General features: G+C 41.4%; 1 protein-coding gene across 1 annotated transcript; it reads right to left on the reverse strand.

Annotated features, from left to right (window-relative positions):
- Positions 1–90: 90 nt before the first annotated feature.
- Positions 91–23595, reverse strand: LOC106917807 (nucleoprotein TPR). Its single transcript, XM_014987049.2, has 55 exons — positions 23336–23595; positions 22336–22440; positions 22184–22248; positions 21509–21599; positions 21245–21348; positions 20914–21078; positions 20717–20809; positions 20536–20616; positions 20352–20439; positions 20120–20257; positions 19917–20011; positions 19470–19667; positions 19273–19380; positions 18974–19197; positions 18710–18873; positions 18380–18489; positions 18115–18263; positions 17869–18031; positions 16958–17092; positions 16647–16787; positions 16318–16522; positions 16027–16223; positions 15805–15945; positions 14702–14818; positions 14412–14615; positions 14128–14318; positions 13030–13177; positions 12756–12893; positions 12444–12575; positions 11836–11966; positions 11529–11739; positions 10904–10996; positions 10386–10499; positions 9185–9289; positions 8864–9055; positions 8734–8772; positions 8358–8555; positions 8122–8233; positions 7824–8017; positions 7417–7484; positions 6600–6799; positions 6301–6507; positions 6048–6169; positions 5526–5600; positions 4432–4650; positions 4140–4338; positions 3879–4066; positions 3346–3417; positions 2484–2572; positions 2237–2349; positions 2056–2154; positions 1830–1971; positions 1640–1737; positions 607–696; positions 91–422 (listed from the first exon to the last, which is right to left on the reverse strand). Exons 1-55 carry the CDS (start codon positions 23484–23486, stop codon positions 385–387), a joined length of 7449 nt encoding a protein of 2482 aa, XP_014842535.2. The 5' UTR covers positions 23487–23595; the 3' UTR covers positions 91–384.
- Positions 23596–23807: the final 212 nt, after the last annotated feature.

Consider the following 23807-nt stretch of genomic DNA (forward strand, 5'->3'; position numbering starts at 1 on the left):
GTAAAAGTTGTCAAATTTGAACCATCCGATTTTCCGTCTTTTTATACAGCATCTAAGGACTATTAGAAGAGAGTCTTCACATGACATTGCTGCTATTTGTTATTCCACTTTATTCTTAAAAACACCTGCAGAATAGGCTCTAACAGAACAAAATAAAAAACAAATCAGGACAAATTACACCAAACCTCACTGGATTTTACAATCAAACATGTCTTATATGAGAAAAGACAACCTGTTACGTCTCCTATAAAATTGTGACAATTGATTTTTATGTGACCTTCAAACATTTTGAAACATTGAAGTTAAAGTTTTTTGTTTTTTTTATGTCCTCAACGGATAAAGATGAATCTGCAGGTAAGATCAGCGACAGGCCACACCCCCTTTTCATGTGGCTCCGCCTCTTCCTGCTCGAGAAAGTCCTCCTAAAATGAGAGATAAAAACCTTTTTGACTAAACGGACCCATGCTGTGATTAAACATGTTCATGTCATATATGCTGCTTGTTGCACATCAATAAACTGCTTTATCATTGTACTCTTGAGTCACTGGAGTTTAATTATAACACAATCATGAAGCAGAAGGTTAAAAAGGCGTCGGTTCTCCTTACCTGTGCGACTGAGGAACCGTCCTCTGCCTGAGAGGATGCCCGTCTGACGCTGGCTTGTTACTGAGCGAGGCTGACTGTCACTGCTGGTGTCTGGTTAAACAAACAATAAAATCAGGTGATTTTACTGTTAAATAATGATGATGGACTACAAGCTGCAACATCAAACCTGTTTAGATAGTGAGGGCATCAAGTGGTTTTAATAGATCGATCAAGTGTATTTGTATGCCACATTTCAGCAGTTCAATGTGCTTTACATCATAAAAGCACAAAAATACAAAGTCGTAGGACACAGTCCACAATTGAAACATTATATTTTGACAAGTGAAATGGTTACACATCAGAATGTTTCAAACTCCTGTTTAAGTGGGAAGATTATGCTCCGGGTGAACATTTTGGGGGGAAACAAGCCCCTTCAATTATGGATTCTGGTGAATTTTGCAGAAATAAATGGACAACATTCAGACAGGAGACGAACAAACCCGACGTGAGCCTGTATTACTGCATGATGTCCTGGTAGGTTCAGTAATCCACGCTTTTAGCTCGTCTCTTCACTGCCTGCCTTTTACTCTTAAAACAGCAGCTATTAAAGCTGCCAGAAGTAATTAATTTGTGACATAAATGTTGCTAATTTTACCTAAAGACGGTGACATGAGGTGTAAAGTGAACATTAATGGTCATGACTGTCACCACGCTTTAGCTTTTTGGAAAGGTTTTTACTTTTAACCCTGGAGAGATGCGGTGTGTGATTGCTGCATAACAGACAGGTGTGTAAGGCCGATTTGATCATCAGACTTCTTGAACAAACTGATGGAAGATTTAAATCAATCACAGAATCGGTCAGTGAGGATGGGATTCCTGGACAAAACTATTTAATTTGAACACCCGTTTTATTATGTCGAGCTTTACATGTTGCAAACAGCAGCACCTCTTGGTTGAAACCTGAGGAGGCTTAAATAACGTAAACCACAATAATCGAGAATTTACAATCAGGCCATGATTTAAGATTAAAGGATTATTGAACGGAGTAAATTACCAGGATCTTGACTTGTAGACGGCAGGGAGGCATCATCGTGCTGCTGTCCTGTTGACTCCATGACCATCTGGCCGTCCAGAGAAACGTCAATATCTGGACTGAATGCAGATACGAAAACGTTGGAGCTTCCATATTTTCCCCTGATTTAACACACTACATAACATAATGAATTCCTGCATGAGATCCTCACCCGTCTCCTTCCTGCTCCATGAAAACCTCATCTCCATCATCTGCAGCAGCAGCCATCCCAGTTGAGGCGGTTACCATGGGAACCGACTGGGAGGCCAGGTTGTCGCCACTGTCAGAGGGCATGTTCTCTGTAAAGACCGTCACTGAGGGAAACAAGAGTGTTAGCAAACAGGGGCATGCCAAAGAAACAAACAAAGAATAAATAAATAAGGTATGCGTCGGCTCACCTGGTGCAGCCACTTGTAAAGGTGTGGTAGGGACACTCCTCCCTCCGCCATCTTCATCATGAGCAGCCAGGAAGAGAGGAGACTCATACATCCCCAAGCCTACATGTACAAAAGCTTTGTTTATAGATGACATTACCGCTAATAGGTTGGTGAAGTCACTGTGTGTGTGTGTGGTTTGCACCTCCTTGCGACGCCAGCTGTCCCAGGTCCGAATGTGAAGCTGATGCCTGCTGCAGCAAATCTTCTGGAGGCCCGAACCTGAATCTGGTGGAAAGACCTGCCACCTGTGGAGAACTGAGGAGTTAAGGACAGAGAACACAGTTAGCTTTCGTCATTCCCACACTACTGGAAAGGAAGGAGAATAAATGAGCGCAGCGCCTGCAAAGATTCCTCCATGGGAAGAACAACAGGATGTGTATGACTCTTACTGTATAGCCTCGGCAAAGCCATCGGTGCGGTGTGGGACCACCAGAGTGGGAGTACTGGGAACCATTCTGTCATCGTCATCAAAGAACGGCTGTAGAAACACGCAGACATGCTCGGTTGACTTTACCTGCTCGATAAACTTCACAGGAACTGATCAACTGATTTTATCCTCTGACAGAACAAGATACAACATGACGTTCTGCCAAGAAGGTAAGACATTACAAGTCAGAGCTTAGTAGTGGGGAGTCCAACAAAAAATCATCTGAAGAAGCTATCGATGTGTAATTTTTAAATTAATTTAAGCACTGATTGTATTGCCAGATATATTGGCATATCTGAAAAGTGAGTTTTTATGTGATTCTCAGCATTTGAGGGCCTCCAAGTCCTTCCACATAAAAGTGTGTAATATGTAGAGTATGTGTATTGGGATGAGGTGTTGTACAGCATCAGAACTGAGTTAATATCTTAATAATTATTAAGGTCTGATTAAATGTAAGTGCCCCCTGGTGGCTTGAATAATTATTTCCAAATTATGTAGAAAATAGTTTAGAAAACAGCTGGAGTCACTCCAAGCATTAAGCATGTAGAGATGATTGAAAGTTCAATACGGCAGACAGAGTGTCTGCATAAAGCAGCATGAGATCAAATTTATATTCTATATCTGCTGCAACATTTGTGTTGTTTGCTTTTGGTGCTGAAACAGTGGTTTACATGTGCTGCCAGACTTTAAGTGCCAATGCCTAAAACGGTAACTTCTTCCTAAATGTAGCAACTATTTATGCTTGTTCCTTCATTAATTAAGCTGAATGTCAACTGTAAAGTCAATCAGACTAGTAATATAGTCAAACATGATCATTTTCTTACCATGGAGGCTAATCCAGGAGTTAGTTGAGGTCCACGACCCGATGATGGTCTACGAAGTTGAGAAGGCTGTCTCTACAGAAGAAAACGAGACGAAAAAGCAGACATTTCTATCACAGGAGTGTAGATGTGTTTATTGAAAACTAAATTAGAAATTTATATCAGAAAGCTCCAAAATTAACAATGTTGTGATTGCAGCAATTCCCATTCTAGCAGCAATATTTTGATTGTATTTTTATTTAAATGCAGTATAAACTATTGCTCTTTAACATGATAGTGGTGTAATCTTCTAAAATAAAGCAGCTGCTTTGCAGAGTGAAAGTTAAACTCTTATAAGTTTTAAATACTTTTATCGCCTCATCGCAAATACTTCAGGACTTGGAAGATGATTTAAAACATTTGAAGAGCTGGAAGGAGTTTTACTGTTCCCTTTAGTAAAGAAACAAACACACCACTGACGGTGCGTACTCCAAACAAAACCTCCTGTTACACAAGTCAAACCTTTGTTAATATAGAATGACAGCTTTTGGTTTTACCTGTGTGTGGGGGGGTCCCAGTTCAGGGGCCGGAGCCTGGATGAAGAGCCGGGGTGACGGCCTGCGCGGCTGGGAGAGGCGGGGCATCAGGGAGGAGGAGCAGGGCGAGTGTGCAGAGGAGCAGGCTGGAGGGTGGTGGAGGTAATCCCTAGCAGATCCGAGATCTGCTCCCCAGCTGGTGCCTTCTCCTGAAGGAGACGGCGACTCGGTTAGGTGAGGTCACAGGTGTGCAGGAAGCGGTGCTGCGGGCTTTGGGCTTACCGCTCTGTGAGGGGTCAGCAGGGCGCTGCGAGCTGGAGGGGGCGCCACTCGCATTCTCCTCAGCGTTGGAACCGTCTGAAGGAGCGGCTTCCTCTCTCTCATCTTCAGCCTCCTGACTCTCCTCGTTGTGCTCCTCTCCTCCTCTCATCCCGCTGTCAGCAGCTCCATCATCATCTTCTTCGTCGTCGTCGTCGTCTTCCTGAGACAGCGATGAACAGAGAAAGTCAGTAGCCGAGACGTGTGTGCATCTAAAAAAAAACACAACACTAATTGGTCAGAAAAGACGACAAACCTGATCTACTCCTGCTTCCTCTTCATCCTCTTCTTCGTCTTCATCCTCTTCTTCCACTCTCTGGTCCCCGTCTTTGCTCTCCCTGCTCTCGCTGTCGGTGTCGATCACGATGACGTCTCGAATTAAAGGCAAGCCCTGGGAGCCCTGGTCAGACGGGACGGACTGGGAAACTCCTTCGTCCTCCTCAGAAAACGCCTGGAAGGCTTCCTCTGGCAGCTCCTGCACAGCAAACACGGACTAATTGAAACACATTCATGTATATAACTTTACAGTTCTACATGTAACAAAATCGAAGGGGAAGCTTGGACTTTTTGTTACATGCTTTCTCAAGTCGTTTTCATTCAGGTTCGTAGTATTTTATATATATACATCCGTGTGATGCTTCTGCCTCATTTACTCATTTGTGTAAATGAGGCACACTCTATTTATTAAATTAATGTATTATTTAAAATGTGAAAATTAATCTGTCCAAAACAAAAAAAAAAAAAAACAATTAAATAGAAGTATGACCTTAATATACAGTATGTGTAAAACCTGCTAACAGGTTGTTATTTCCAAGCTGTTCTCTTAATCTGATAAATGAACTTCATCAGGATTCTAATTTTTGAACGACAAGCAGATGCTTTTTGCAAAAATAAAAAGAACGTCTACAAAATGCATCATTTACCGAGGTCCTATCTGATGCAGGGTTTCCCCCAGTGTATAAGCCTGGCGGGCCACCAGGCTTTATTTGAGCCCCTACCAGGTTAAGCATTACTTATTTAAGTCTTTTTAAAATTTTTGCATTTCTTAAGACTTTATAGTTGATTTTCAGGTATTAATCTTCCAATCTTTCAAATAATATATAATTATTAAGTGAAATTTTTAAATTCCCTGTCAACTTTAAACATTTTTAACTCGATAACACGACAGACTGCTGGGTGAATCACTGCCCTAACAAGTTTTCTGGGGGAAACCTGGTGATGTACTGATTTGTTCTTTTTTACTACCATGTGGAGTTAGAGTGGTGTGTCAGAAATATTGTGTAAATCCTACAACAACTTGTATTGTGTCTATTTTCTAGAAAACGGTTTAATGTCTCTCTGAGAACCGACCCGACTGTCATCAGGTGAAACCTGCTGCTCTCCCATGTCCCCCAGCTCTCCTTCCAGCTCCTCATCACCCTCCATCTGCAACAAGGAAAATTACAGACCTCATTTTTGTGCAGTAATTCTCATTTTTAAAGGAACTGCAAAACAGTTTTTAATACATCAACAATCTTTAGCAAAGGCAGAAAAGAAGAGAGGACTGAAATAGCAGATAATATTTTTAGTTTTCATTTGATCTTTAATATGAATACACTGTTTCAACTAAAGCCAAATGTGCAAAGCATGAAGAACGGTTTGACAAACCATCGCCTTCATATAAGTTTTGAATTCAGACTTTGTGCACTTGTAGTTTTATACCAGACAACCAACTTTCCATAGAGACGGTTATGAATTTTTCACAGTTCAATAAAAGTTCCAACATGTGACAGAAATGGATGTAGAACAAAGTAAGAACTGAGAAACATGGCAGATGATCAGAATTTAAATGTGTTTATAGTGTTGTTTTAGACTCTGGGTGTTTTCTTTTACCTGCAGAGCGATTGTTGGTTTCAGTCGTAGTTTTTTAGTGTTGGGAGGCGTTTGGGAACTCTCCGGTCGACTTTCCTCTTCCTCCTCTTCGGTTTCTCTGCTTCGCTTTGAGCCAGGTTTAGCTACACCAAAACAAAAACTTGAACGTCAGCTTATGCACTAAAATCAACCATTTGTGTTTTCGCCTTTGCGTTTTATTGTAATGTCTCAAGTTTCAGGGTTGACTGCATCTGAAGGCGATGTTGCTGATTACCTGTTGACGGCATGCAGGATGAGGATGAGGAGGATGTGGACGGACATTCTGCCTCTATGCCGGATCCTGCGTCCTGATTGGCCGCCTGCTGCTGGGTGGGCTGAACGAAGGCCGTGGCCTGAGTGCTGGTTGGCTGAGTTAAAGAGGCCAGAGGATTCATGAGGGAAGAGCTGGTGGAGTGAACAGAAGCTCCTGTAGAGATGAGAGCTGCAGAGAGAAACACATTTTACCCTCTCGCATCTAAAGTTACATTTGAGTTGTTTATTTTTACTTTATTTTAAAAGCTTCTCCGTTTTTACCCTCCTGACTGTCCGTCTGTGTAGTGGGCATCACTGTGGCGGTGGGTGTCGGGATGGGGACAGGTGCAGGTGTGACCATGGGCCTGATGCTGGCGCGAGGGGTGGACTTGCTGCCGGTGGACGGACTCGGCTTGTTGCTGGGTGACTGAGTGCTTGGAGTGGGCCGAATGTTGGCGGTGGGCGGCTCAGAGGTGCTCAGGCTGATCACGGAAAAATGAACATTAAGACAATCAGTTTGATTCAGGCAACGAGAAACTGACTTTTTGTAGATCACAGGTGTCAAACTCGAGGCCCAAGGGGCAAAATCTGGCCCGCCGTAGGTTTTTATGAGGCCCTCTAGACTCCAAATTACATCAGTAAAATTCAAAAATTCACACAGGCTCAACGAATCGCCACATTCTTTCTGATTTTACCCCAAATTTTCTCAAAATTGGTCAGAAACATTGAGTTTGAGTTTAAGCGACTGCTGCCTCAGCCTCACTTGATGCTACATTATATTTTGTAATTGATATGTAATAAACAGTCACACTTATCATACATTAGCGCAAATATCGTAAAACTTTCTTGCAAATATTTCCAAATTATCACCACAAAATCTGTGATTTTGATTGCAAAAAACACTAAATCACAAAATCCTGGAGGAACAGCTACTTATTGATATTTTAACACAATGAGTTGACGGCCCAGTTCTGGATCATTTCTCATCCATCCCTGAAAACCAACATGTTAATGAGTCCAAATGGAGGTTTATTTAATCCTGCATAAAACAACAACAAAACATTCAAAACAAAAGCAAAGTCCTAGGCGTCGGCGTTACCTTCCCCTGTCTTGAGCAGGACTCTTCAAAGAAATTTGTCTCTGGTCTGAAGATCTGGGCTGATCCGACTGTTGAGGTAAAATAAAAAAATTTAAAAAATCTGCTAATTTTAGCACATAAAACAAGATGCAGTATTTTAACAAACATATTCGATAGCCATATCACAATAAATTTTACTGGATTATAAATTGTCCCAGAAATTATTCCGATAAACAATAATATCGCTGTTTTCAAGTAATGTATCGATAATGCCCTCTCGAAGTCTAAAACTCCACACAGGAACTGGAAGGTATTTTAAATATCCTTTTAATAAAACACAACCACCAAAAAGAATAAATAAAAGTGAAATAAAAACCACTGGGTGTTTTTTTTTTATTAGTAGTTATGTGAAGAAGTCCATGATGCACCTTGGCTCCGCCCTGATCCTGAGTTTCCTCCCGCCCATCAGAGTGCGCTTGTGTTTCTCTCAGTTCTCTCAGCTCTCTGTCCATTCGAAGAAGTCGTCCTTCGTACTGAGACTTGAGGGCGTTCATCCTGACCTCCAGCTCCTCTTTGCTCTGCTTCAGCTCCTCGTTCTCCTGGCTGAGCTGCTCTTTGGCGCCTGCAGGTGAAAGGTCCAAACGCTCAACGCAGCAGGCTTCGTAAACAATCAAACAACTACATGCGGTTAGTTATATCGTCAAAATATTTTCAGGTCCAACTTACTGTTTACTTGGTTGATTTTTAATTTGGCTCCCAGAATGGCCTTTTTGGTCTTCTCCTCTTTCTCAGCCATCTGCAGTTTGAGCTGATCTTCTCTGTTCTTACTCTCAGAAAGCTGCAGGAAAGAACAGATTAAATAAGATTCAAACATTAATACAACTATTGTTTTTACTTATGTCTTCATAAAGGTGCAGAAGAAACCAATCAAGAATGGATTGCATAATATTTAAAGCGAGCACCTCCTGTTTGAGTTTGGTCAGCTCATCATGCATTGTCTGACTGAAATCTCCAGCAGCTGTGGAGTCACTGGCCTGGGTAGACTGGGTAGACTGGGAAATCTGGGTGGCAAGTGCTGATTGGTTAGCTTCATGAGCATGCTTAGCTTCAATTAGCTGCTCCTGCAGTTTCATAATCTCTGCTTCACGCTCAGAAATGGTCTTGAAAACACACAAAAAAGTAAAAAAAAAAAAAAATGAACACAATATCAACTGGATCTGGCAGGTAAACACTCCTAATGCAAGTTTAACTGAGTTATGAAACAATGCCTGTTTACACACATGCATCATTAAATTAACTTTTGGAAAATATTTTGTGCACACATCAGAAGCAGCAAACCTTCTGCAGGTTGTCCAGTCGGATTTGAAGCTCAGCCACCTAGTGGAGGACATCAGATGAAGAAGAAAAATGATCAGATACCTTTTAAAAAAAGAAACGGTGTGTTTAGAAAAAGTTAACTCTGACTCACCTTGTTTTCGGCTCGACTCAGAGAGGTCTTCAGGTTGCTGACCTCCTGAACCTGGTTCTGCTGGAGCTCCTTCTCTTTAGCAGCGTTCTGCTGGACGGCCTCTTTAGCCTGCTGAAGCTCCTCCTGCATCTGCTGCATCTGGTTCTGCCGGGCCTGGGCCAGAGACTGGACCGATTTCAGCTTAATCTGTGTCTACAATCAGGAGGGAAGGATATGCTGTATTAAAAGCATAAGCACAATTGCATAACACAAACGTAAACGGAGAAATGTTTTGTTTACTTCACTAAACAGAGCAAAGTCCTAGAACGGTTTTAGTCTCACCTGCTGAAGTTGGTTTTTTAATTGGTCAAATACTTTCTGCTTCAGGGCCAGCTGGCTCTGATTCTGCTGCAACTGGGTCTGGGCCTGAGTCAGCTGGGACTGGGCCTAAACAGGTAAGAAAAAAAATAAAAAATGATTTTGAGCAGCTTATTTCCATTAAAATTAGAGATAAGAGCTGATGGCATCCTGCTGAAATGTGGTGTCGCGCTAAAGCGCTTTAAAAGGCTAGACAAATTTATAGATCATCAATGATGGGCTGAGCCTGTTTTGAATAAGCTCTTATTGATAGGAGAGAGAAACTGAATCAGAGAAATGTGCATTTGTCTTTACATATTTTATTTGAAAGTCAGAGTAAACTGAAAAATCCTTGATTCCCTGAGATCAAGCTGGAGAAGAACTGAAACTTAAAAACATGCAATTATTTTGCATATCCCTTCAGAATGGGAGAACCTTCCTTTCTGTTCTCCTCATCCTTGAGTTTCTCTCCAGCTTATACCAGTTTATGCACATCTCTGGCTTACACCTGTAACTTTGAACTAAAACCGGTTCAGATGAGTTCAGTAGAAGAAAACAAAAACCCCTTCTCAGTTATCGGTTTTGTTTTTCCCCAGTAAATAAGCCAAAGTTTTATTTTGTACAAAAGCCCTTTTTGGCTTACGAGGTTACTCTCTTGACTGCGGCACTAACAATGCTTGATTAGAATCAAAAGACGCATTTTAATGCCGCACAAACTCCTTCCAGCTGCAAGCAAAGCTTTTATTTTCACCAAAATGCCCCAAAGTGCAGCAGTAATTTATTTACTCAGATTTATAACGGAAAATAGATTTATTTAAACAATAACCACAATGGAAAATAGAGGCAACCAATTCCTCCATTTTTGAACTTTTTTGTTCTAAATTGTCAAATCAGTCTGTGTATGTTTACAAAGTCCAAACATCTCCTGAGCGAATATATGACCTATTATCATCCATTTGACTAACAAATATCGGTTGGGAAAATTTTGCATTTCGTCCAACCTCAGTGCGCTGTTCAAAAAAAAGCTTTTAAAATGAATTTCACTCTTTCATTCACGGAGAGAACATGCAAACTGCATGTGGTGAGACCACAGTTTGGGATTACAGTAGTGCTAACCACTGGAGCACAGTAGAATGCAAAATAACACAAACAAGCCCTAAAGCATCTTTCTGTCTGTGTGTGTCACCTGTGTCAGCTCGTTCTGGCTCTGCGTGAGCTGCGTTTGGAGCTCCTGGAGTTTTTCTTTGCTCTGCTGATGTTCCTTCTGAGCCGCTTCCAAGTCCTGCTGAGACTTCTGAGCCTGATGGAGGAAAACAAAACAAAAAAAGCATTAAAAGGTCACTGTGCTTTCCCCAAAATCATCTTGTACAAATAATTACACAAACAGGATCTGGAGTCAAACTAAATATTTGTAAATTATATCCATATTTTAAAGAGAATTTGCATCTATAAAATGTAATAACATTCACAGCTATTTGAGGGATAAAAGGACTAAATTTCCAAATGAGTTATAACCCGTCTTAATCAAATTCTTTGTCTAAATGAGCTAAAAATGCCATTTTAACTCAACATACTTGGTTCTGCTCAGGAAAATCCTGAACGAGGAATGCTTAACTAAATTAACCATGTATGTCTAATTTTTTTTTTCCAAATGATGCTCCCTTTTTCACAAACTCTTAAATTACATCCATCTTTTGAACTCACCTCCGCCTGCCTTTTCTGAGCTTCCTCCTTCAGAGTTTGTATCTCATCCTGGGTCTTCTTCAGGTCGTCCTTTCCAGAAGTTTCCCCGGCCGTCTGGAACCCAAACTGATTATTAATCACTGCATCTTTCATTCACTCTCTTCAACATTAGGTCTGTAAAGTCACAGAGGTTTCTACTCCATTAGCATAGGTCAAAGATTAAACAGAAATAAAGAGAGGAACAATTAAAAGACCCAATAAAATTACAACACACTGCTTTAGAGAGATGTTATTCCCCGACTAAAACCCGAAGCCATGAAATTAGGTAGACATAATCTAAACTAAATAACATATTTGCATATTTTTAACTCCACTACTGGTTAAAATTGAATTAGATTTTTAGAACTACATTTTGATTTTTTATAGAAACAAAGTAAAAAGTGAAGCTGTGTCAGATGTTCACAAAAGTAAAACAAGCTCAGGCTGAAATGAATCCATTTTTAACATAAATCCTTCACACACAACCAGTTGATAAGCACCAGTATTAGTGGAAATAAGCATATAAAAGGTATTATATCTCTGTATTGATTAATATCAGACCATCAATCGTTACTTGACCAAAGTGCTTCCAGGATCTCCTTCCTACCTTATCATTCTGGGCTTTCAGCTCCTCGTACTGAGTCTTGTAGCGGCGTCCAATCTTCTTCACCTGAGTGATGGTCCTGTTCTTCTCCAGAATTTCATTGTTTTTGGTTTCCAGGTCTTTCTTCAGAGAATCTTTTTCCGATGTCAAGCGGACCACGGAGTCTTTGAGCCCTTGAAGCTGGGCCTGAGCTGAATTACTGCTGGCGTTGGATCTAAATCACAAAACAGAACCAGAGGAGCAAAAATAAAACCGTGTGCCTCTTTGTGTTCTGCAGCTCCACAAAGTGCGGCAGTGAGGCGTGTTGTACCTGGCCAGCTCGGTCCTCAGCTTAGCCGCCTCTTCAATAAGCTGCGCTACGCGTTTCTGCTGTGCCTCTTTTTCAGCTGTGATCTTCTGTTTCTCCTCAGCGTCTCCCTCTTTTTGTTGGCTGACCAGGTGCTGTGGACACAAAGACTGAAATTTACTCAAACTGAAAAGAAATTAAGACAGAGACAGCAACACAGTGGAAAAAAAACACCACAAGTATATATATGTAAAGACAGGAATAATTTTCCATTCACACAAATATCCAAGTTCTGTAAAACGGCAACTACAAAGAAACCTTGTTACCTGATAAATCTTTGAGTTCACCTGATTTTCTACTATTCTGCACAATTTTAGGCTTTATTTAGCTCATTTTTAAAGCGCAAATAAGAAAACAGTTCAATAAGAATTTACAGCATGAAGGAGAGATGCAAGTGTGGGACCTTTGATGGACATTTGAAAATACAGCCAGGCTTGTTTGCTATTTGAAGATGGACTCAAAAACTCTAGAACATTCTAAGTTTTCCCACATTATAACACAAAACCTATTCTACAGCTGAGACCTGGACCACTGTTGATAAAACACCAAAAGAGCAACCGTTTCCTTCTTACTTGAACTTTAGCCTTCCAGCGTTTGAGGTCGTCCTCCAGTAGCCTCTTGTCAGCCTGCAGGGAGCCATTTTTCTCCGACAGTATGGACAGAGAGTTATGCAGGGGGGCGATGTCTGACTGTAGCTTTGTTACCTTGAAGGAAGAAAGCATTTATGATCAACGTCTTAAATGTCTTCAATTAAACATCTGTAATGCAACATTTCAGTACAACTGAAATACCAATGATACTCTTTTCATTGTAATGAAAAAAAGTTAACTGTGGACAACCAGAGGCAGCAAGAGACAGTATGAAAGTTAGCGCTTGGTTCTTACTTTAGCCTGAGCCTGCTGAAGCTCCAGCTCCAGCTTATCTCGGTCCAGTTTCAGCATCCTGTTGGTTTCTTGCAGAGCACTGATGCTCTCCATCTTCTTCAGCTGTTCCTGCTGCTCACACAGAGTCTTGCTGGTCAACTGGGGAAAGTTTAGACCACCAGACATTTATCATTACTATTTATTCTGGCTTTACTTTTCCTGAAAAGCATTTCTGCATTTGTCAAAGGCAAGACAAAAGGATAAAAGAGGTCAAAGAAGTCATTCAGTCTCGTACTTGCATCCTCTCCCTCTCGGCATTTAGAGCTTCCTGCAGCTCCTTCAGTTCTCTGTCTTTGTGCTCGACTTGCTGTTTGTAGCGAAGAGCCTCTCCTTCAGACGCCTCGCACTGAGCGACGGCAATCTCCTTCTCACGACGCACAAACCTGAACAACATGCAAACACACTGAACTCGGCAACCTTTACCTGGCACAAAGTAAAACAATCACTAAAGCACTGCTGTTTCACTCCGTCAATTGACAGGAAAAACGGTTAACACCTCAGAAATCTGGACTGAAAATAAAAATTTCATAAACCACAGCTTATGATTCATAATAGCTTCATTTCAATTCCCAAAATACTGTATTTTCCGCACTATAAGGCACATAGAATAGACGCTACAGAAGAGGCTGGAGTTACGTTATACATCCACTAGATGGAGCTGCACTAAAAGGGAATGTCAACAAAACAGTCCGACTCCGGTCGGCGAGGAGAGCCTTCCGCGACTGGGCCGAGGCGTGGCCGGACAATGGTCACCCTTCTCCATTGGCGCACAGCGTGTTCGTGGAGAACGTGGTGCTAAATGACCTTCAGACGACCTGATTCTAGACGGTCAGTAGGTTGATAGGTCAGTCAAACTTTATTAATAAACCAGCGTTCTGACAACTATCCCAGCATGCACTGCACGCTTCTTCTACGAGCAAAAATGAAGTCGGCAGCTGCTTACCGTAGTTGCTAGACCTGTTGTGGCTCAATATTGTTCCATAAAGCGCACCGGATTATAAGGTGCACTGTCGGCTTTTGAGGAAATTGAAGGTTTTTAGGTGCGCCTTATAGTGCGGAAAATACGGTATACAAAAAACAGTGCTTTATTTGGCATCCAATCCAAACAACCCTGGATTCAAAACCAAGAAGGAACTTGAGATAAAAAAAAAAATAAAAAAAAAATGAAATAACCCCTTTGGCTGGAAGAAAAAACAACTAAAATCCACTGGACCACATATTAACCTTAATGATCAAGGAGTTAATTATTCTCAAAAAAGTCATTTTTGTTTAAGAAGTTGCATAATTATTTGGCAACACTCGTGTTAAAGCATATGCAGTGAACCCAGCTCACCTAAGGATTTCCAGAATCTGTTCAGTGGTTTTCCCTTCCTCACTAAACGAAAGGTCCAGCTGCTGCTGCTGCTGCTGCTGCTGCTGCTGCTGCTGGCGACTCCTGGCAGCCATTTCATCCATCTCCTGGAGCAGGAGAGTATTTTGTTTTCCCAGTTCCTCAAAGCGAGATTTCATACTGGACAGCTCTTCCTGCAAAAGAGTGGAAGTAAATTTGTTTCGACCAATCAAAGGCTAATGTAATATACATCTTTCAGCCTAAGAACACATCAAAGACGGCTGCACCTTTAGTCGCTTCTCCATTGTACTCCAGACATTAGTTTTGACTTGTAGGAGGGAGGTAGCTTTCTTCAGTTCTTCTTCGATCTCCCTCTTGCGTGCCGCTTCCTGCTGGGATGTTTTCTTCAGCTGCTGCAGAGCCTCCACATCGGCAGCATGAAGCATCAGCTCTCGTTCGTACTTGGCCTGCGCCTCGCCAGCTAGCTTAGTCTGAGGGAAGAACAGAGTTTGAGTGAAGCCTGATTTCTAGACAGACCAAGCTGGAATTTTAAGAAGCTGGTTTCTTTAAAATGGACCTGCAGCAGGCTGTTCTGTGTGGCTTTCTGTTCCTGTGTGACAGCGGCGGCGGCTCTCTCCAGGGCGTCCTGCTGTTCTGTCTGACTGGCCTTCAGATGGCGCTGCAGCTCCAACACCTCGACAAACAAATCAGGTATAGACTCACTCCGAATGACTCATCTATAACTACAACAGGCTAGAAAATACACAAGAAAACATTTATCAAATAAACACCCAACTAAGCAATTAAAAGTGTTCTTATTAATCTAAGTGAGGGTCGATATTTTAAGGGTGCGTTCCCACCAGCCTTGTTTAATCCACTTTAATCAGATTCTAGATTCTAAAAAGTCCGGATTGTTTGACGAGGTGTGAATGTGCAATCAAACTCTGGTGCTAACCAAAAAAGCAAACTCTGCTCCAACAACAAACCTCGGTCTCGGTTCAGTTGAAGTGAACTCTGGTCCGGTTTGAATTCAAATGTGAACACCAAACTAAAACAAATCCGAGAATCAAGGACTAGCAGGAAAAATGACTTGTAGTTTTTGCCCAAAGACAAAAGAGAAATCCCACAATCGCTAAAATCTGACGCTGCTCCATTATTTTGTTGACATTTTGTGATGAAGTTGTACTCGGTGTCTTCTTCAGAGGTTTTTATTACGTTTCCTTCTGCAGAAAATCCTTGTCCTCTCCTCCACAAGTGAAGAGAGGAAAAGGATTTTCAAAGGGTTTGGTTTGTTTGACACATTGCAGTGTGAAAGGGAACCACACCAGCTGAAAATGTAACAAATGTTGGAGCTTTTGTCCCCAACTGAAGTGAGTCTACTGGACTATGAGGTGTTAAAACACCCTAAATGAGTATGTTGTCAACAGATCTAAAAAGGTTTGTATTTTCTGACAGAAAATATTTAAAAAATATACTGAAAAGTTGTTTAAGTAGTGTTTTTCACTGATGACAGTTTTTAGAAAAACTGTTGAGCATGAGAAGTTTGCATCGCCTTTTACTCTGGATAATATCAGAGTGGATCACTGAGTTAATCTAAAATCTTGTTCGATTTCAGGAAGACATTGTCTTAAAATGCCAAAGGGAGCAGGTGGCCCCTCATCTCCTCCTGTACCGTCTTACCTGTTTCTCCACCGCATCCACAGCCTTCTTCCTCTCCTCCAGCTCCTGCTGCTTCAGCTTCTCCACCTCTAGCATCTTCTTCTCCAGCTGCTTCTGCACATCCTCTGACTGCTTCAGTCGGACCTCCAGAGGAGAGCGCGACTGAAGAAAAGACGGAAACATCGAGTACGTCCGTGTTTACTTTACTACATTCAGGAAACTTGGGATGATTGTGTTGTCTACCTCCTTTTCTTTCTTCAAGCTGTCTTCCAGAGTTAGAACTACAGATCGGTACTGTTCCACCGTGGCGTTAGCGTTCTTCAGCTGCTCCGCCAGCTCAGCGTTCTGTTCCTCGGCACTTCGTAGTTGAGCCTTCAGGTCCGAAAGCTCCTGCTCTGATTGGCTGGGCTGCGGAGAGGCTGCAGGGACTGGGGAGTGCACTGCGGGAGACGAGCAGAGCCGCAAACACCGTCATCACCGAAACTCAAAGGTTTGTCTCTAAGAGCTGGACGTATCACGTGCAAACATACGCACCTCTGAGTGGAGCCCGCAGGGCGGCAGATCGGATAATCGGGGTGGTTGTGATGCTGGAGGCGGTGGCGGCTTCGGAGGAAGACGCAGACGCCAGCTGAGCTTTCAGCGCGGTCACCTGCTGCTCAGAGCCACGCAGCAGCTCCTTGGTCTTCTGCAGCAAGATGTTTTGTGTCTCCAGCTGTTTCTTTGCTTCCAATAACTGGGCCTAGAATCCAGGAGGAAGGAGCAGAATAAAAACAATTATAGTAAATAGTGCTTGAAGATCTAGCTACGCTGTGCTTAAGAATCCTTAAGAAGGAAAGAAAAAAAGAAAGAAACATTTTATGTACATCCATGGTTCGTCCGAGGGCGTGTCTCTGAGCAACTTCCTCCTCCAGCTTGGCCTTTATTGAGGCCAGTTCAGCCTCCAGCTGTTCGATTTTGTTGTTAAGTCGCTGGCGTGTCTCTGTCTCTGTACGCTCCATGGCCAACTTGAGAAAAACAAAGACAAAATTAGACGATTCAAAAGAAAATGAGTGTGTATTATCAGAAAAGAAATTTACTGAATTAGATGTAATATTTAATTTTAAACAGTCACCAAAAAGCCTTCCTAGTAAAACAGGAAGAGAGGAAAAAAAAGGGATCCAGTTTGGTTCGATACCTGTATGGTCTTCAGGTTGGTCAGCAGAAGGTTCTGGTTGCGTTGCTCAGCCAGGACGGCTTCCTTCTCTTTACTGAGCCGACACTCTGCCTGCCGCAACATGTCTCTCTCTTTAGTCAGGTTCTCCACACGCACCTGCAGATCAACGGGAAGATGGGAAAAGAAAACACAGTCCTTGTTAGTGGTTCATAAACTGATGACATACAGAAATAAATCCACAACTTTTATCTTACCAGACTTACTGGTATAAACTCAATCTGGCAATGAAGTTTGTTAAAACTTGTTTCAAGAGTTCAAGAAAAAGATCTCAAAATAAACTGGCAAACGTAAAGTTTTACTTAACTAAAAAAAAATAGATATCTGTATTTGCTAAAAGATAAAGCAAAGAAAGAAAGCAACAAATGAATGCAAAGTCAGATGAGAGAAAAAGTAAAATATAAACTTTAGAAAAGACAGTGAACTATTCAAAGGTCAAGTCTTGTCAAATCCACCTTTTCAAAGTTGTAACTAGCATTTTTTTTTTCTGCTAAAATGTGGATAAGACTTGGTAGACGTCATCCTTTTATGAAGACAAATGTAGGTACACAAAAAATATTGAGTTGATTGAAACTAATTAATTGGTAAAATTAAAATTTCAAAAATTATCCACTAAAAATAAAGTCTCTATTGTGACTCAAGTTTTATTTTCTTCTATTTTCTCAGGCCTTTAAGTTATGAATTCCTAAATTTAATCTCAAATCAAGTATTCGAAAAAGCCAATAAAACATGGTTATTGCTGACGGGTTAAAGTCTTGCAGTTTTATTACATCAATCCAACAAATTAGCGTTTGCTCCCAGTTGTGAAAGCTCCAATACAATCTGATGTTTAAACTTAAAACAATATTCCCAATATTCTTCTTCTCCCTCCTCACCTGTTCCAGTGCCAGTTTTTCACTGGCCTTCCTCAGGTCCAGGACCATCGTATGGATGTTGTGCTCGTGCCGCTGAGCTGTGGCGGCCATTGTTTGGTTACTCTTCTGTAGCGCGCTGATCTCTCTGCGGTAAGCTGACACGGTTTCCTGAAGAATCTCATACCTGGACAAATAGATGCACACATGTTTTAGGAGTTGAGGACAGAAACAGGATTTTTTTTTTTTTTTTTAAAAACAAAAACAAACCTCTTGTTACTAAAGTCCAGCTGCGAAGTGAGTTTGGCGTGGCTGGAGCGGAGCTCCCCCAGCTGCTTCTGCAGTCGGTCGTTAGTTTCGTTCAGCATCCGGTCATTCTCAGCCTTCTCCTTCTTATACAAGGTGAAAGAGTCGTTGAGCTGGAAATGAACAGATTTACTTTCAGAGCGGAGACTGGAAGGAGATTTCCGTAATCCGTTCACCGTGTTAGAACAATAAAATGAGGGAAAGAACCAAGCATTGTGAAAACACGAACCTGTTTTAGAGCAGCTTTTGTGTGAGCGGTCTGGCTGGACTCTGCGGCTGCGGCTCTCTGAGGAGTGGAGCGAGTAGCCGGGGCGGAAGGACGGAGGACCAACTCCTGACCTGTCAACAAAAACAAGAAATTATGACCTCTGTTAATTAGATGCTTCCAGTTGCATCTTTCGTTTAATCAGAGTATGCTTTTAAGTTGTAAATTTGCCATTTCTGTACATTTTCTTATTCTTGTTTTTATAAAAAAAAATTCTGTGACTACATTTGTCTGCCCCTTTGTTGGTACAATAAGGGACAATAGTGGATATTTCCATCAGAGCTCTGGTGTCACCTTGAGGAGGTAAGCTGAAGCCAGTGCTCTGAGACAGCAGAGCCTTGAACATGTCCCTCTGCCGAGCGTTGGAGTCGGCCAGCTGTTTCTGCTGGTTCCTCTGCTCTCTCAGCTGCTCCACCTCCTTCTGTAGTTTATCCACAACAGACTCCAGCTCCGTTGTGCTACAACCAGAGATAAAAGAAGAGAAAGAAGAAGGCCTTTTCTTTTAGAACGTCTGTGAAACGCTTCCAATGAAATAAAACCTACTGATTTATTGCTTACCGTGCGTTTTCCTCCCTGGACCGCTCCCTGCTCTTCTCCTCCTCCAGCTCCCGTAGTCTTCCCAGCAGGCTTTGGTTCTGTCTCTGCAGCTCCATCACGCTGCGAAACGACAGCTGGCTCGAGCTGTTCACCTCCGAGGTGCTGGAAATGTCGGAGGAGCTGCCGTCGTCTTTGGACACCTGATTGCCGCGCGCTTCTTCCAACTCGACCAGGAGATTGCACAGCTGGGCCAGGTGGGTTTAACACGTTAAACTCCAGATCTGGGTTACTGCTATGAATTCACACTGGATATCCGATACCTGTGCAGACGAATCCTCCAGTTGCCTCTCAGCCTTTAGTTTCTCTCTCTCCATGGCGTCGTAGCTCTGCTTGGCTTCATCTTTCTCTTTTTGCAGGCTGTAGATCTCCTGGTGGCGTAAAATGTTTTTGCCATTTATGAAAGACATCACTTAATGCCACCAAGTGAATAAATTCATGTGCAAATAACCTGACGCACCGTTCGAGCTTGTTCCAGTTTGTTGCATAGGGAAGCCATTGACCTCTGCATGCTCTCGTACTCCTCTCTCTGTCGCTTGAGCACAGGAGCTTTGGACTCCACCTCCTGGACTATTTCATCCAAGACTTTGCTCACCCTCCTCGTCTCCTGCTTCTCAAGCTGAAGCTGGGTCTGACACTCTGCGTATGCGTTATATAGCTAAGGGAAACACAGACGGGGAATGTTTTACTCAGGAAAGTGGTGTCTGAATATAAAAAAAACTAAACTCCAAACTCTCTCAGTGGTTGGAAATAAAGAAATGTATGTTGATTTCTAGCCAAACTAAGCTGAAACAATTAATCGATTACTGAAATAATCATAAGCTGATTTCGTAGGTGATCAACTAGAGCAGTAACTAAGCCAAAACTGTACAAAAATCAACTTCAGTTAATTGGGTTTATTTCTTACATCAAAAAATTTCATGCCAGGCTTGACAATTGCAGCGATGGCAGCGGCTGATGGACACATGGAGTCCAGCTGCTCCTCTGTCAAAGACGACCCGCCTGCACGAGGAAAACACAGAACATAAGCGCTAAAGTTAGCACTGCTACGCTACACCTTCAACAGAACGAACACGGGCATCTGCAAAGCGTGCGAGTGAATATTCGTACAGCAGTTTTTTCCGGCAGCCTTCGTCGTTGCATTTTCCAGCTCCTTCTCCATTTTCTTTATCTTCTCTCTGAGTTCTGCCTCGACTCGGACTTTTTGCTCTTCAGCGTCTGAAACTTTCTTCTCCAGACCCTTGTTAGCTGAAAAGTCGTAACGTCGGTCAATCGCAGGTTATCAGAGATGAATGCCATATGGAAAGCTAAAGTAAAAAAAAAAAAAACTCAGAGGTTCTACCTTCTCCCGTCTCTTTGACCAGCTTGCTGAGCTCCTCCACTGCTCTGCTCAGCTCCTGGTTCTTTGCCTCCATGTCAGTCGCTGCTCCCTGCAGAAGGAATCACCCCACATCGAGTTTTCTTTTTTCTTTTTTTAATAATTAGTGCTCAGTAATCAAGAGCTTTAAGATTTAAGTGGTTCTGACCTTATAGAGTGATGACAACTTTACATGAGCGTTGAGCTCAACGCGGTATTTCTCCTCCATAACAACCTGTTCATCCTTTGCCTTGAGGGACAGATGGTAAAAGGAAAAAAAAAATAAGCATACATAAGGGGGGGGAATCTCTTAAAAACAAGTGTACATATCTAGGACTAGGACTAATTACCTGTTTCAGTTTGTTATTGAGATCTTCAGCTCTTTTACTTTGGCTTTCGCCAAGTTCTTTCAGAGAAGTGAGCTGACTTTCAAGTCTGCTCACCTGTTGAAGAGAAATATTACAAGACATTAGGAAGCTAAACAGAACAACAAAACCCAACCCTAACATAGAAGCCTGAAGCGTATCTGTGTTTAGCTGTTCGCCACCTGCTCGTTGCTGCTCTGCAGACTGCCCTGCAGCTCCAGTATCTCCTTCCCCTTCTCTCTGTTGGTGTCCAGTAACTCCTCAGTTTTGGTCGACAGCTCTGCAGTTAACCAATCAACTTTCTTCTCCAGCAGCTCTTTCTCCTGCTCCATTCGTTTCTCTCGGTGCTACAATTACAGCGATATATTGTCTTTTAGAAGGTAAACTGCCTCTTTGGCTTCATAAAACTGCCTTGTAAAAGCATTAACACCCTTAATCCCATCGAGTGGATTTTATGCGACAGACCAGTAAGAAGTAGTACATCGTTGTGAACCGGAAGAAAAGCTGTCAGACCTGCACAGAGGCTGTAGATGACTGTATTTCATCCAGCTTTAGCTGGAGCTCCATCTTTAGTTTGTTGGTGTCGGTCAGCTTCTCATTCAGACGTTTCATGTCCTCTAAAAACACAAATGTCACAAATTTAGGAGAAATAAGGCAAGTCTTCTGCAGCTACAAAACAAAAACCTGAGATGAGAAAGCATCTCTTGAAAAATAATGGAAATCAAGCCGTATTAGCACATTGTAATATTTCAACAAGGACCTGAATGACAAAGTTACCTGTCAGGTTCTCCACCTCCTGCGTTCTCTTCTCCAGCAGCCTCTCCAGTTCTCTCTTCTCCGCCTCAATTTCATACTTTGCCTTGGTTTGCTGCAAAAAAATAAAAATAAAAAATTAAAAAAAAAATAAAAAATACACAGATGCAGTACTATAACAGTGAAAAAATCTAATTTGTTATTGTTTCAGTGATTAAAACAAAAAAAATTTGAACGACTTTATTGATCTAACAAAAAACCTTAAAAACACACTTTTAACACAACCATGTTTGTTTATAACAAAGCTTCATTTGACCAAATTCAAACATCAGATGTAAGTTCAAGTGTCATCTGACCACAAATAACTGTGTTTGGCTGTATTTGCATAATGACCCACATTATCCATACACTGAATCTACCTTGCTGAACCCATTTTTTAAATAAATATGTATGTAATTAATTTCATTTTGGGTTTAAAAAAGATATATTCTTGGACTAATTAATTCATCCTGACAAAAAGGTTAGAAAAGAAATTTAAAATAGAGATAAGAATAGACCACATAACTTTGAATGGAATAATAAATGATGTTAATCATATTTAGGAGCAGAGCCGTCACATCCAGCAAATTACTCAGCCATCAGTACCAACCAGGGAGAGGAGTAATAATATTAGGTTTGGAAACTGCTCATTTCCTTTACCTGTTGTGGTCGTTTTTCTTCACTGGTCTCATCCTCTGTTCCTTTCAGAGAGCTCAGCTCTTCATCTGCACAAAGAGAAACATTCAGATGAAACGTTTAGCAATGTAGGGAAACCGATTTACTGGTTACATAATAAATACAGGAGAACTCACTTAGTTTTTTATTCTCCTCTTTCAGGATCTGCAGGTCGTTTGTGGCAGAAAGGATCTGTTCTTGGCTCTCTGTCAGCTGTTTCTCAAAGTCAAAGTATCGTTGCTCTGCAGGGACAAAAAATTCATCAGGTAAGCAGGGATACAAAAGAATATCAAAGTATTTTTTTATGTGGAAAAAAGGTTGACAAATAATGTGTAAATTGCTTAAAGGAATATTATTAGCGCTTCAAATTTGTGATAGAATGAAAATGAATGTACATGGCTGCTTTTGTCACAATTTATGATGTTGACAATTATTTTTAATTAACACATTATTTATTTTTGTAGTAAAGACACTTTTTTTCTACACCACAGTGTGTTACGATAGTCTACAGGGTGCTGTCTGTGTCACCCAGTACCACTCATTGGTCTGTTTCCCAAACTTTATCTCTCTTTGAACTCTCTTTACTTGTCTTTTAAGAATTTCACTCTATACTATGTAAAGTTAGACAATGTCATTTCTCTGCCATATTTTCCTAAAACATATATGATATATATTTATATTAGAGACTATAAGATTTAAGTGTTTCCATGAAGCATGAATGAAATCCCCCGCACAAAATCTAATCTAGAATTAGCACTGTTTTTTCTCTCTCTCTCTCTCTTGGGCGTTTATACTGATATATTGTTAAGAGACCGAAAAATTATTTTTAGAATATTTTGCATTATTTTGTGATTTCGGCCTTCAAACAGAAGATTCCTAATCATTGTGTGATCAGAAGGTGTTTTCTGAGCCTGTGTGAATCCCTCTCCACCGCCGAAGTTAGCTTTTAGCATGGCACCGCAGATAGCACAGAAAGGATGATTTTTATCCAAAAATGGATCAAACACGACATTAGTTTGTACACCGAATGACACAAATAAAGACATTCTAGCAGTCAGGAGTTGTCTACAACTGGTTTATATCATTTTAACACTAATAACAGTGAATTATAATAGTGGCTAGGCGGATGTTACTCACCACTGTCTGCTTTGAACCGCTCATGCTGCGTCTTTAGCGCCTCGTTAGCATTCTGCAGGTCTGCTACAAACTTCTCCAGCTTGTTCTGGACGCCTTTCGGGAGTTTGTTCAACTCCGTCCGCTCTAGGGCCTGCAGTAAGACGACCGCCATCTCCACCAACTCCTCCCGAAAAACGAAATAAATAACTGGACGCCAAAGTCCTTAACTGTAGTCCTGAAGCGTATTCTATCACCAAAACTGAAGAGTACGAACGACCGAAGTCTGAAGCTACGTTAATAGATGATACAGGAAATACAACTTAAACTTTCAAAATAAAACTTTTTGAGTGAAATGAATGATTCTCACTGTTAACAACAAGCACATGTGTTGACATCGACATTAATTTAGTTGAATAAAGTTGCTTATGCTTTATAGTGTGACTTTTTAGGTGCATAACTACATCAAAACTATAGAATAAAACAAAGCGTTTGA

The sequence above is a fragment of the Poecilia mexicana genome, unplaced genomic scaffold (assembly GCF_051168715.1).
Source record: "Poecilia mexicana isolate PSO_F unplaced genomic scaffold, ASM5116871v1 scaffold_17, whole genome shotgun sequence".
Lineage (NCBI taxonomy): Eukaryota > Metazoa > Chordata > Actinopteri > Cyprinodontiformes > Poeciliidae > Poecilia > Poecilia mexicana.